Genomic DNA, 13,076 nt, shown 5'->3' on the forward strand with positions numbered 1-13,076 from the left:
CGAAACACACCAGGATTCTTGGCCTCCGGGGGAGAAGAATTCAATCCGGGGCCAGTGACGAGGCTTGATCGCTCAGAACTTTTGTGTAATAAAGCTTTGCTGCTGCTGCTGCTAAGTCGCTTCAGTCCTGTCCGACTCTGTGCGACCCCCTAGACGGCAGCCCACCAGGCTCCTCTGTCCCTGGGATTCTCCAGGCAAGAACACTGGAGTGGGTTGCCATTTCCTTCTCCAATGCATGAAAGTGAAAAGTGAAAGGGAAGTCGCTCAGTCGTGTCCAACCCTCAGCGACCCCATGGACTGCAGCCCACCAGGCTCCTCCATCCATGGGATTTTCCGGGCAAGTGTACTGGAGTGGGCCTTCTCCGGTAATAAAGCTTTATTAAAGTATAAAAGAGATAGAGAACGCTTCTGACATAGACATCAGAAGGGGGCAGAAAGAGTGCCCCCTGCTAGCCTTTAAGTGGTATGTTATATACCTATCAGCAGAAAGAAATTAGAGAAAGGAGATGTCTCAAAACTCAGAGACTGGCACCAGGCCCCTCACCCACAACATGCATTTTGAGATAACATTGGCCCAAGGTGAGTTGTCCCAGGCCGTAAAATGATTGACATGACTCTTGAAGAAAGGCAGGTTTCCAAGCAAAAACAGTCTCATTAACATAGCTTAAGAGAACATTTGCATGAGTAAAACATTCTGGTTTGTCTAGTTGGTTCTGAGTCTTAGGCAGAACCGACTTGAAGACAGAGTCTAGGGTAAATACATAGCTCATTAACATAGCTTAAGACAAACATTTCCAGGAGAAACACGCATTGCTTAGCTCCAGGTTTGAGAAAAGTTAAGTTCAGGTGGAGCCTGGTATCTTCATGGCAGCAGAGAATTTTAAGAGAAACCTCTTTTTAAATTTGTATAGAGAAGGGGGAAAAAACCTAACACTTGTTTGTTTCCTCCTGCCGCTTACTGCTGCTGCACCAGGCTCCCCCATCCCTGGGATTCTTCAGGCAAGAACACTGGAGTGGGTTGCCATTTCCTTCTCCAATGCATGAAAGTGAAAAGTGAAAGTGAAGTCATTCAGTCGTGTCCGACTCTTAGCGACCCCATGGACTGCAGCCTACCAGGCTCCTCCGTCCATGGGATTTTCCAGAGAAGAGTACTGGAGTGGGGTGCCATTGCTTTCAACTGTCTGACACTTACAGCTTATTTCCTCCATTTGGAGACCCCTGGCCTTCCTGCCTATTACACTCTTACTATCATGGTTCTCCCTGCTGGTGAAAAAACTGGGTGGTCAGCTTTCCTGTAGACCAGGGGTCTCCCACCTCTGGGATCTAATGTCTGATGATCTGAGGTGGAGCTGATGTAATAATAATAGAGATAAATTGCACAGTTAATATAATGTACTTGAATTATCTTGAAACCAACCCCACCCACGGTCCATGAAAAGAAATTGTCTTTCACAAAACCAGTCCCTGCTGCCGAAAAGGCTGGGGACCGCTGCTGTAGAAGGGCCCACATTTTGATTTGTTTGCTTCTTCCTGGTGTGATTTGCTCCTCTGGTCCCTGAATTTTCTGTAAGCCAGAAGTTCGCATCTAAAGGCTAAACTGAAATGGGTTAAACCTTTCTGGCAAGGATGCTTCGTAAGCGTCTCCAAGTCACGTCACACATGGTGACTGGGGGTCCTTCTTTCACTGTGACAACCTTACCCCATCACTCTTTTCTGCAATGTCCTCTTTCATCTTCTGATGAATATTCTTTAGGGGTTGCAAAATGCCAATTTGCCTTACGACATTCCTTCCAGAATACTATGGTATTCTTATGATGTTAAAGGACACTGCTGAGAGTTTAGCATAAAGGTTCAACGATGGATGGAACCTAGAGTCAGATTAGCCTGACTCTGCCATGTGTCAGCTAAGCCTCGGTTTTCTCATCTTTAAAGTGGGCATGTTACTAGTAGCTGCCTTATGAAATCAGCTGTGAAGATTTAATGACACAAGTATATACAGTTAGGAAAGCACCCAGCAAACAGCAGGCCTTCGTAGCACTAACAGCTGGGGAGCACAGGCTTGGTGGTAATGTGGCCTGGTTTCAAATCCTGGCTCAGCCTGTGGTCATTGACTTTAACCTTGGACTTCTATTTCCTCAAAATGGCATTAACGATAAATAGAACCGACCTCATAGTTCACAAGGTTAAATGAGATAAACGAGGAAAAGATTTAGCCTACACTTTGACCGGGAAGAAGCACTCAATAAATCTTGGTTCATACTGGTATTGCCATTTATTTAATCCACTATTGCTCACGACATAGAAATTTCACTCGAAACACTGCGAAAGGAAACAGCAGGAGTTTCGGGAGCAGGCTTGTCTCTTTGGCCCCCTCTGCCCAGCGGCTGAGTCAGAGGAGAAGGCGTTACCCGCTTGCGTGCCCGTGTGACAGTGGCCATGGCCTCTGCTGCATCTTTCCAGGACAGCCTGTATCACGGGACCACGGGCATCCTGTACATGAGCGCCGCCGTGTTACAAGTGCACGCCACCATCGTGTCGGAGACCCAGGACCTGAAAAACTACTATATAAATACTGCAGCCTCGGTGAGCGCTGGGAAAGATCACGGCAGGCGCCACCAGTGGGGGAAAGCCAGGGGCTCGATTCTGTCTCCTCTGGAACAGATGACCCTATATCCTCAGACTGGAGGAGTCTTGCGGGATGGGAGGGGGTGTGTGTGTGTGTGTGAGAGCGCGTGCGCACATGCAGATGTGCTGGCAGTCAGCTTGGGTGGCACCCAAGCTCACAGGGTGCCAAGCCCTCGTGCAGGTGTCATCTCTCCTCCTGGTGGCTCAGACAGTAAAGAATCTGCCTTCAATGCAGGAAGACCCGGGTTCAATCCCTGGGTCAGGAAGATCCCCTGGAGAAGGGCATGTCTACCAACTCCAGTATCCTTGCCTGGAGAATTCCAGGACAGAGGAGCCTGGCAGTCCATGGGGTCGAAAAGAGTTGGAGATGACCAAGGGACTAACACTTCACTCATACCAACTACGCTGCCCTCAGAATATGTTTTTCCAAAACACAAATTTTCCAAAATGCACATCTCTTATTGAAAATCCTTAGGACTTCCCTGGCAATCCAGTGGTTAAGACTTCACCTTCTAAGGCAGGGGGCGTGGGTTCAATCCCTGGTCGGGGAGCTAAGACCATCATACCTCATGGCCCCCAAACCAGAACATAAACAATAGAAGCAATATTGTAACAAATTAACTAAAGATTTTTCAAAATGGTCCACATAAAAATTTATTTTAAAAATGAAGAAAGAAAATCCTTCAGTGGCTCCCTTTGCTGATGGAATGGAGCTCAATTGCTCATCACGGCTCAAGTTCCTGCGTCCTTCTATTTCAGTGACAGACATCCACGAGGTTACATATTGGCCGATGCAATCCAAGGCAAGGTGGTCCAGACGAGGTGTGGGCCGAGCAGGACTTCTGGACCTCGGGCTCACTGCCTGCCTGCCCGACAGCCTTTCCAGGCCGAGTGTGGCTGCTTCCCTCTCTTGGGGGGATGGCGCCCTCAGGTGGCAGGTGACTCACATGACCGGCAGCGTGCATCTGTGTGCCCACAAGTGCTCCTAACCCTCCTCACTCCTTCTCAGGAAGATCTAAGGCCCAGACTGGGTCCCAGCCCATCAGCTCCAGTCTCTGTGGCCGGAAAAGTCCTGTGTCAGTCGGGCTCCCCAGGGATCGGGCAGCAGCAGGAGGGGGTGTGATATGGGGTGCTGCCGTCCTTGTCAGAAAGATACCAGGCCAACGCAGTGACCCTCCAGGATGCCTTTCCTGCTTGTCTGCCTCCTTGCCCCCCAGCCCAGCGCCACTCTGCCTCCCGCCACTCGGGGTGCTGCTCGCCCTGCTCAGGGCCCCGTCACACCAGCCTCCTTGCTGTCCCTGGGTCCTCTCACTTGGGCCTCAGCTCCCGGCTCCCTCACCTCCTTCTGTTCTCTTCTCACTTGTCACCTCTCGGTGAGGCCGCCACTCAGCCCCACTCAGAGTAGAAGCTCCTACTTCTCTCCTGGTTTATCTTGGGTCTTTTATGCATGTGCCACTAAAATGCGAGTTCCATGAGGATAGGAATTTTTGAATTTTTGTTCACCATTAGATCCATGGTTGTGCTTGAAGCACGCATGCTCATGCTAAGTCGCTTCAGTCTTGTTCGACTCTTTGTGACCCCATGGACCCTAGGCCGCCAGGCTCCTCTCTCCATGGGATTCTCCAGGCAAGAATACTGGAGGGGGCTTCTATGCCTTCCTCCAGGGGATCTTCCCAACCCAGGGACTGAACCCGAGTCTTCTGCTTCTCTTGCGTCTCCTGCACTGCAGGCAGATTCTTTACCACTGAGCCACCGAGGAAGCCCATAGCAGATGCTTACAAGATATGTGTTGAATGAATGAATGAAACAGAGTGTGATTGGACAGGGTGGGGCAAAGTGAAGATGGAGTCCTCCGCTGGACTGAGAGATCATTAGACAGTGCAGTGGGCTATCTTTGGACATGGCCGTGGGGTAGGGAGGGGTCGGGGGGAGCACAGGTTTTGGGCTTGACTAGCTGGACGAGATGAGGATCCTGGGATCAACTGGGCTTGTGAGGGAATCTCAGGAGTTCAGTTTGACCAGAGAGCTTGTGGGGCCTCTGAGCCTCTGAAGATCTAAGAGGTGGTGCGTAGAATTGAGTTCTGGACCTGTGAGTGCAACTGTCGTTTGAGCACAGACTGTGGCTGAAGGTGGAGGAAGGGGAGAGTGACCAGAAAGAGGCGAGGGCACCCAGGGCGGGCGTGGAGACGGGCCCACTTTTTGACAGGTAGAGGGGCCCAGGTCTGCAGGCGAGAGTCCTGCTGCACAGCCACCATGGGACGAGGGGGTGGAGGGGCTGCCCCGTGGCTGCTGCCCTCAGGCCAGGCAGGGCTCTGGCAGACAGCGGGTGAAGCAGGGTCAAAACAAGGGCCATCCAGGCTGCCATGGGCCTGTGTGGGGTTGGGAGCAGGTAGTGACTGCCAGCATCTCTAAGGCAGTAACTCCCTGGCTCTTCCAGTTCTTTGCCTTCGTCACCACCTTGCTCTACATCCTGCATGCCTTCAGCATCTATTACCACTGAAGAAGCAGGGGACCAGCCAACGTGGAAGATGCTCTTTCAAAACTAGGAGTGTCAGCTTCCAAAACTGGTGTTCAGCCTTCGCCATCTGGATGATAAACAGCTTACCAACGATGACATCACGGGATCCACAGACCATCTTTTCAGACTGAGCGATGAAATCACACGCTGGCAGATCTGCTTGGACATTTTAATTCATTGTGATGAATATGAAAAGGCTGGTGGGGGGAGGACTTTGTTGCTGTTTCATTTTGTTTTGTTTGGCCCAGGGAAAGTAATTGTCTCTTGGGATTATCTGACAATGACCCTCGCTCTTCTAGAAAACTAACATCTCATGTGGAAAATTCCAGGTCTACCACCATCTTGCCTGTTTGGGGATCTGCCTCGGCAACGAGGGTCCACACAGCTGACTGATGAGAACCTTCATTATTTTTTTAAAATCAAAATGGTGCTGTCAACGCCTTCGGTTCTGAAGAACCACAGACCTTGCTCCTGTCCCGGGATCCTGCCTCTTCGGTGCAGTGGTGTACAAACCCGCTACCCCCTCCCACACTGCCTGACTCCAATTCATGCCCCCTTCCTCTTTCCTCTACAGTTATAGGAGCCAAGGGAAATCTGAGGGTAGATTTGTGAAAATCTAGATTTGGGAAAATAAGGGACTGACCACAAAATTGTTATATACCAAGACCAGGGAGGGGAGGAGGGGTCGGACAGGGAAGGCTACAACCCATTTTTCCGATTCTCAGTAAGTCAGGCTGCTCAGAGAACTGCAGGCCTGCGGGACCCACTCCTTGTCCCTCAGAAAAGACCATCAAGGAAGCAAGAAGGACATTACGTGCCAGGATTCTCCTCTGGGCTCCGGTCACACAGAGGATATCAAGGAGGCTGGAAAGGACCCCATCCCAGGGTCCCTGCTCTTTCGCGAGCCTCCTCCCCACAGTGGTCCAGCTGGGTGGGGCCTGGACTGTCCAGCCAGCCTCCTGCAGCGGAGGGCTTCCCGGGGCCGGGATGTGCTAAGGCATGTGTTCCAGGGCATTCTCAAAGAAAAGACACAGAGAAACGTAAACCACGGGCTGGATCCCCCGCTGAACTGTTTTCAAAGGAAGGCTGTGCTGTCGGACAGTTCTGGCCCCGTGCTGGGGGTCCAGGCGTCTGTCTGGCTCAGTCTCTGAGGAGAGTCAGTGCTCAGCCCCCAGCTGCGTGGACCTGCTGCCATTTTGAAATGCAATAAGTTATTCTGTGGGAGTGATTTGTCTGAGCCGGTTTGAGGGCTTACAGTTTTGGATCAACTTTTTTCTGCTCCTGGGGGAGAGAGGGTCAGGAAGGCGGGGAGATCACCGGAGAGAAAATTGGCTTCATGCCTTGACGGCTCACCTTCTAATCACCCCATAGCTTGAAAAGTCACCATTCATCTGTGACTTTCTGGCCCGTCATCTGTGTGGGATGTTCAGTATTTCCTGAGCAGTCACATCCAAATAAAAGTGGTTTCTACAGTGTGACGCCTGGAGCTCGTCTCTTTTGTGACCTCACCACTGGGGCTGGACACCACGGCACAGGTCCCAACAGCAGCTGTACTGAGACCCCACGCCCCCAACCCATGGAGAGTCCAAGGCCCAGCACACCCAGCCTTGCTTCACGGGCAGCTGCCCCGAGATGCCACATCTGGCTCCAGCGTTTGGGTTTGTGGCATCATTTCCACTTCAGTAAGAATGGTTTCCCTGGTGGCTCAGCGGTAAAGAACCCGTCTGCCAATGCAGGAGACACAGGTTCAGTCCCTGGGTGGGGAAGATCCCCTGGAGGAGGGCATGGCAACCCACTCCAGTATTCTTACCTGGGAAGTTCCATGGACAGAGGAGCCTGGTGGGCTAGAGTCCGTGTCGCAAGGAGTCGGACACGACTGAGTAACTAACACACACACAGGCGGGCTAAGGTGTAGCTATGCGGAAGTGGGGTAACATTAAGGTGCACCACATTAAGAAGCAGTTACGCAAGATTAGATATGTCAAGAGGGGTTATGGCAAGGTGCTGATGGATTAAGATGTACTTGGGTTCAGGTGTACTTAGAGCAAGTTATTGCAAGGTGTAGGTCAGCTCTGGGGCACCTGTAGACGCAGTGGCGCCAGCAGGATGAAACCTGTGATCCCTGTGAGTGGGATCATTAAAGACTTGCATCATCAAACTCCGCAGGAACGCACCAGGGCCCCCTTGAGTTAAGGGCCTTTTCTCCAGCAACCATAGGAAATGACTCCATCACCATTAAGGTCGTGAAATTATTTCTCTTCTCAGTGTTAAGACGCCTTTTGCGGTGGTGGTGGTTTATGACTCAGCTGTGTCCCACTCTTGCAGCCTCATGAACTGTAGCCCGCCAGGCTCCTCTGTCCATGGGATTTCCCAGGCAAGAATACTGGAGTGGGTTGCCGTTCCCTTCTCCAGGGGATCTTCCCAACCCACGATCGAACCTGAGTCTCCTGCGCTGCAGGCAGATTCTTTACCAACTGAGCCACCAGGGAAGCTCAAGACGCCTTTTAAGGGGAAATAATTAAGGAGCCAGATAGAGGTGGAAAACTGAGAGGTCGGTGCAGTTATCCAAGCCCTCCACTGGGTGGCGCGCGGGCTCCACTCCCATGAGGAAACAGAAGGCCTTCTCGGTGGTGGGAAGCGGTCAGGGCGAGAGGCTGCAGAAAATCCCGATCCCCAGTGGCGTCCTTGGGGATTTTGCCAGAGAAGGCTGCCCCTGCCACAGGGGGTGACAGGGATGTTCCCTGTCCTTGGAGCTTCCGTGGAGAAAGAGGCCCGGGGCCCTGCCTTGGCACAGTTTGCCTGTTGGGTTAAGGCTGAAGGTGAGGGGGCAGGTGTCACATGGAGGGCCCCTCGGTCCATCCATCATCAATGTGGCCAGGTGATGGCTGGACCCGAGCCAGGGGAAAGGTCTGCTCCACCTGAAGGGGTGTAGGGGCGGGGGGAGGGACTTCTGTCTGATATTCTTACAGCCATCACTCCCCATTGTACCCTCTGTGCCTGGCCAAGTTCACCGGGACACGCAGACTCCTGGGCCCTGGAGTGATGCGCCTGTGCTGGGGAGGGGCCCACGCTGGCCCGAGCTGACCCAAGGCTGCTCCCAGGGACCACTGAGGGAGGTGGGGTAGAGCGTGGGGGATCCCACTAAGGCACAGTGTTAACACCTAACCTTTCCTTTCATCAGCTTCTGCCTATCAGGTATATGCCCAGGTTTCTAGAAGCTTTCAGGGGCACCCCTGACCCTGCCCACCCAGCTCCCCAGCTCCCTCCAGCACCCCAAACCTTTATGTAGGGGTTTTGGGCCCCAATGAGTTTGATCCTTGGGTCAGGAAGATCCCCTGGAGAAGGAAATGGCAACCCACTCCAGTATTTTTGCCTGGAAAATTCCATGGATAGAGGAGCCTGGTGGGCTACAGTCTATGGGTTTGCAAAAGGGTTGGACACGACTGAGTGACTAACACACACACACATCTGCTATGTAGCCCCACCTCTGTTGAAATTCTACAGCTGCATCTGAAGAGGGGCCCCCAGAGTGCACTAACACCCAACAACCCTGAACGTCTGCCTGCTCTCTGGGCCTTGGCCTGCTTCTCTGTGGCAAAGATGCCCTCGAAGGCCCTCTGGGGTCACTGCTTCCTCCTAGAGAGATAGGGAAGGTGGAGGAGAAAATCGAGGGATTCCCCGGGCCACTTGTGTGCAGTGGGAGGGCAGATCACAAAGCCCTCCCCTCCGATTCAGGGTCCTCTGGTGCAGATACAGCAGACACCGGTGGGAGCAGCAGAGAGCCTGGTGCCAGGGCACCTGCCTTCTGTGGGGCAACCTCCATGTTTGCCCAGAGCGCATCTCACAGGTTTGATTCTGTTGCCTGAGTGTTTGCTGAGCATCTGCTCTGTGCCTGGGTGGGGCTCTGCTCTCAAGGACTGGGAGTGGGGTGTGTTGGGGGGAGAGGGCTCATGTCTTAGGGCAATGGGGCACTGACCCAAACTGGAAGAAGCAGGGAGGGATTTACAAAAGGCTTCCCAGGAAATGGGACCTCCAGGAAGTTATCAGAACCATCAGCCACCTGCCCTTCCCCTGCCTGGAGTCACAGGCTGGGGGTCTAAAGGGGAGATGCAGTCTTAGGTGGAGAGGGCAGTCGGGATAGGCAACAGTGTAAGGAAGGGCTCTGAGTCCAACAGCGGCCATGGTTCAGGAGCCAACAGCAGCCGGTCCCGGGTAATATCAGCAAGCCTGGGCTTTCAGATATTAGCTGTGACCTTGGTTCTCCCGCCGAGATGAAGAGCTGGGGGGAGACCTGGGGGTTAAGCAAGGAGTGCAGATCCTTGTGCCCACACTGGCCACCCTCTCAGGAGGTGACTAGAGGATCTTTGGAGACATGTCTTCATTAAGAATCTACATCCTTGAGAATGGAGCTTCCCTGGTGGCTCAGTGGTAAAGAATCTGTCTGCCAGTGCAGGAGACGTGGGTTCGATCCCTGGGTCAGGAAGATCCCCTGGAAAAGGGCATGGCAACCCACTCCAGTGTTCTTACCTGGGAAATCCCATGGACAGAGGAGCCTGGTGGGCTGCAGTCCATGGAGTTGCAGAGCCAGACATGACTTAGCGACTAAACAACAACAACATCCTTGGAAATTCCCTGGCAGTCCAGTGGTTAGGACGTCACACTTTCAGTGCCAAGGGCCTGGGTTCAATCTTGGGCAGGGAACTAAGATCCCACAAGCCGCAAGGTGTGACCAAAACAAAAAAATAATCTGTATCTTTGAATTTTCCAAAAAACAAAACACTACTGCTGAAACTCCAGTACTTTGGCCACCTCATGCTAAGAGTTGACTCATTGGAAAAGACTCTGATGCTGGGAGGGATTGGGGGCAGGAGGAGAAGGGGACGACAGAGGATGAGATGGCTGGATGGCATCACTGACTCAATGGACGTGAGTCTGAGTGAACTCCGGGAGTTGGTGATGGACAGGGAGGCCTGGCATGCTGCGATTCATGGGGTCGCAAAGAGTCGGACACAACTGAGCGACTGATCTGATCTGATCTGACTACTACCTTGGATTCCCCATCATGGTACAACTACAAGGAGGATCACACTCTTCATACTAGTAATAAATTGGTCATTTCTATCAGTAATTAAGAATAATGGCCAACACTGTCATAGAAGCTGGTAGACCCAAGCCCTCACACGGCCACCTTTCCCTTGGCCATGGTGGTGTCTACTCGTGAGGAGACCTGACAGGTATTAAGTGCCACCCTCACTGTAAGTGAGTGGGAAATCCCATCTTCTGCCCGGGGCTTCCAGGCAGGGGTGAGGGCTCGCACCACAGCCACACCGTCAAGGCCCCCACATGCACCCCCACATCGGAGCTCCCAGGAGGCTTCAGCTCAGAAGGGGGTTGGGGATTGCTCCGAATATGGCCCTCTCCCAAGTCCACTTGGAGCCTGAGTCTCCAAGGAGGCTGGGAGGCCTTGGTGCTATTCACTCACTCAATAGTACCTGACTCTTTGTGACCCATGGACCACAGCACATCAGGCATCCCTGTCCTTCACCATCTCCTGGAGTTTGTGCAAATTCATGTCCATTGAGTTGGTGATGCCATCCAACCATCTCATCCTCTGCTGTCCCCTTCTCCTCCTGCCCTCCATCTTTCCCAGCATCAGGGTCTTTTCTAATGAGTCGGCTCTTCACATCAGGCTCTGATTGGAGGTCATTGGAGATGTGAAGGAGCAGAGTGAGAAGAGTTTGAATCTCAGGAAGGTCAAAGCACTGAGTCAGGGCCATCTATGTTCCCACCAACCCAGGACACTGTCTCAGATGCTCTTAGACAATTTGGGGGCACCTACAGCATCCAGTCTGGGCACTGGATGCTGAGATGAATAAGAAATGGCCTCTGCTATTGAGGAGCTCACAGACTCTGAGAAACCAGGGAAAAGATGCTGAGCAAGGAGCTGGGGGTTTGCTCTGAGGAGGGCACCAGGGTGGAAACTTCCCCTGACCAACGTGCTCTGGACCACAGTGAGCCCTGTAACCATTCCAGCCATTTGACCATCGGCCAAGTTTGTCTTTAGCTGGTATCTTTACTGCTGTGGATGTTGGAGTTTCTTAGAAGAGCCCTAATTTCATGGAAGGTAATTTTTTTTTCTTTTTTTCAAAGGCAATCCACTGGAACTGTAGCTAAATATGATTTCATTTTTATGCTTCTGTAAAATTTTTTCATATAAAAGAATGTGCCAAGAGGAAAAAGTCCACTTTAGTTTTGGAAATTACAACCTGCATAGCTCACACGTACCCACACATACACACACCCACCCCTGTACACATACATGTGTATGCATGCATGCTCAGTCACTCAGTTGTGTCTGGTTCTTTGTGACCCCATGGACTATAGCCCGCTGGGCTCCTCTGTCCATGGAATTTTCCAGGTAGGAATACTGCAGTGAATTGGCATTTCCTCCTGCATGGGACCTTCTTGACCCAGGGATCAAACCCACGTCTCTTGTGTCTCCTACATTGGCAGGTGGATTCTTTACCACTGTGCCATCTGGGAAGCCCACACACTTGCACACAAATACACACCTGCACACACACACACACACACCCTCAACATGGAGTGCTGCCCACAGAGAGATCTCTGAGCCTGAACTTGCACTTGTGGACACCAACTGCCTTTCTTCCTCTGTTCAGCCCCCAAACAAAGGCCCCCAAGCAAAGAAGAGCTGTCACCCCTTGCTGTGTTGTGGGGACTGGCTGGAACCTGCAGGGGACACCTGCAGGGGCTGAAGGAAAACACTTCTACCTGAGGCAGCATCTGTTCGAGAGGTAGGGGCCGAGTGGGCCAGGTGAGGAGCAGTGCAAAACCTGGAAGAACGTCAAAATCAACACACAGAAATCCCTTGCATTCCTATACACTAATATTGAGAAAATAGAAAGAGAAATTAAGGAAACAATTCCATTCACCATTGCAATGAAAAGAATAAAATACTTAGGAATATATCTACCTAAAGAAACTAAAGACCTATATATAGAAAACTATAAAACACTGGTGAAAGAAATCAAAGAGGACACTAATAGATGGAGAAATATACCATGTTCGTGGATTGGAAGAATCAATATAGTGTAAATGAGTATACTACCCAAAGCAATCTATAGATTCAATGCAATCCCTATCAAGCCACCAATGGTATTTTTCACAGAGCTAGAACAAATAATTTCACAACTTGTGTGGAAATACTAAAAACCTCAAATAGCCAAAGCAATCTTGAGAAAGAAGAATGAAACTGGAGGAATCAACCTGCCTGACTTCAGGCTCTACCACAAAGCCACAGTCATCAAGACAGTATGGTACTGGCACAAAGACAGAAATATAGATCAGTGGAACAAAATAGAAAGCCCAGAGATAAATCCACGCACCTATGGACACCTTATCTTTGACAAAGGAGGCAAGAATATACAATGGAGAAAAGACAATCTCTTTAACAAGTGGTGCTGGGAAAACTGGTCAACCACTTTTAAAAGAATGAAACTAGAACACTTTCTAACACCATACACAAAAATAAACCCAAAATGGATTAAAGATCTAAATGTAAGACCAGAAACTATAAAACTCCTAGAGGAGAACATAAGCAAAACACTCTCCGACATATGTCACAGCAGGATCCTCTATGACCCACCTCCCAGAATATTGGAAATAAAAGTAAAAATAAATGGGACCTAATTAAAATTAAAAGCTTCTGCACAACAAAGGAAACTATGCTGCTGCTAAGTCGCTTCAGTCGTGTCCAACTCTGTGCGACCCCATAGATGGCAGCCCACCAGGCTCCCCCATCCCTGGGATTCTCCAGGCAAGAACACTGGAGTGGGTTGCCATTTCCTTCTCCAATGCATGAAAGTGAAAAGTCAAAGTGAAGTCGCTCAGTTGTGTCTGACTCTTAGCGACC

General features: G+C 51.2%; 1 protein-coding gene across 2 annotated transcripts in view; it reads left to right on the forward strand.

Moving 5' to 3' along the window:
• Positions 1 to 6,618, forward strand: part of MALL (mal, T cell differentiation protein like) — a 33,073-nt gene extending 26,455 nt beyond the window's left edge. For both annotated transcript variants that reach the window (XM_027554538.1, XM_027554537.1), the window contains 2 exons: positions 2,461 to 2,583; positions 5,063 to 6,618. In XM_027554538.1, the coding sequence (XP_027410339.1) occupies positions 2,461 to 2,583; positions 5,063 to 5,125 (186 nt within the window). In that variant the 3' untranslated portion in view covers positions 5,126 to 6,618. The remainder of the gene's footprint in view (positions 1 to 2,460; positions 2,584 to 5,062) is intronic.
• Positions 6,619 to 13,076: the final 6,458 nt, after the last annotated feature.

Source organism: Bos indicus x Bos taurus, chromosome 11 (genome assembly GCF_003369695.1).
Source record: "Bos indicus x Bos taurus breed Angus x Brahman F1 hybrid chromosome 11, Bos_hybrid_MaternalHap_v2.0, whole genome shotgun sequence".
Lineage (NCBI taxonomy): Eukaryota > Metazoa > Chordata > Mammalia > Artiodactyla > Bovidae > Bos > Bos indicus x Bos taurus.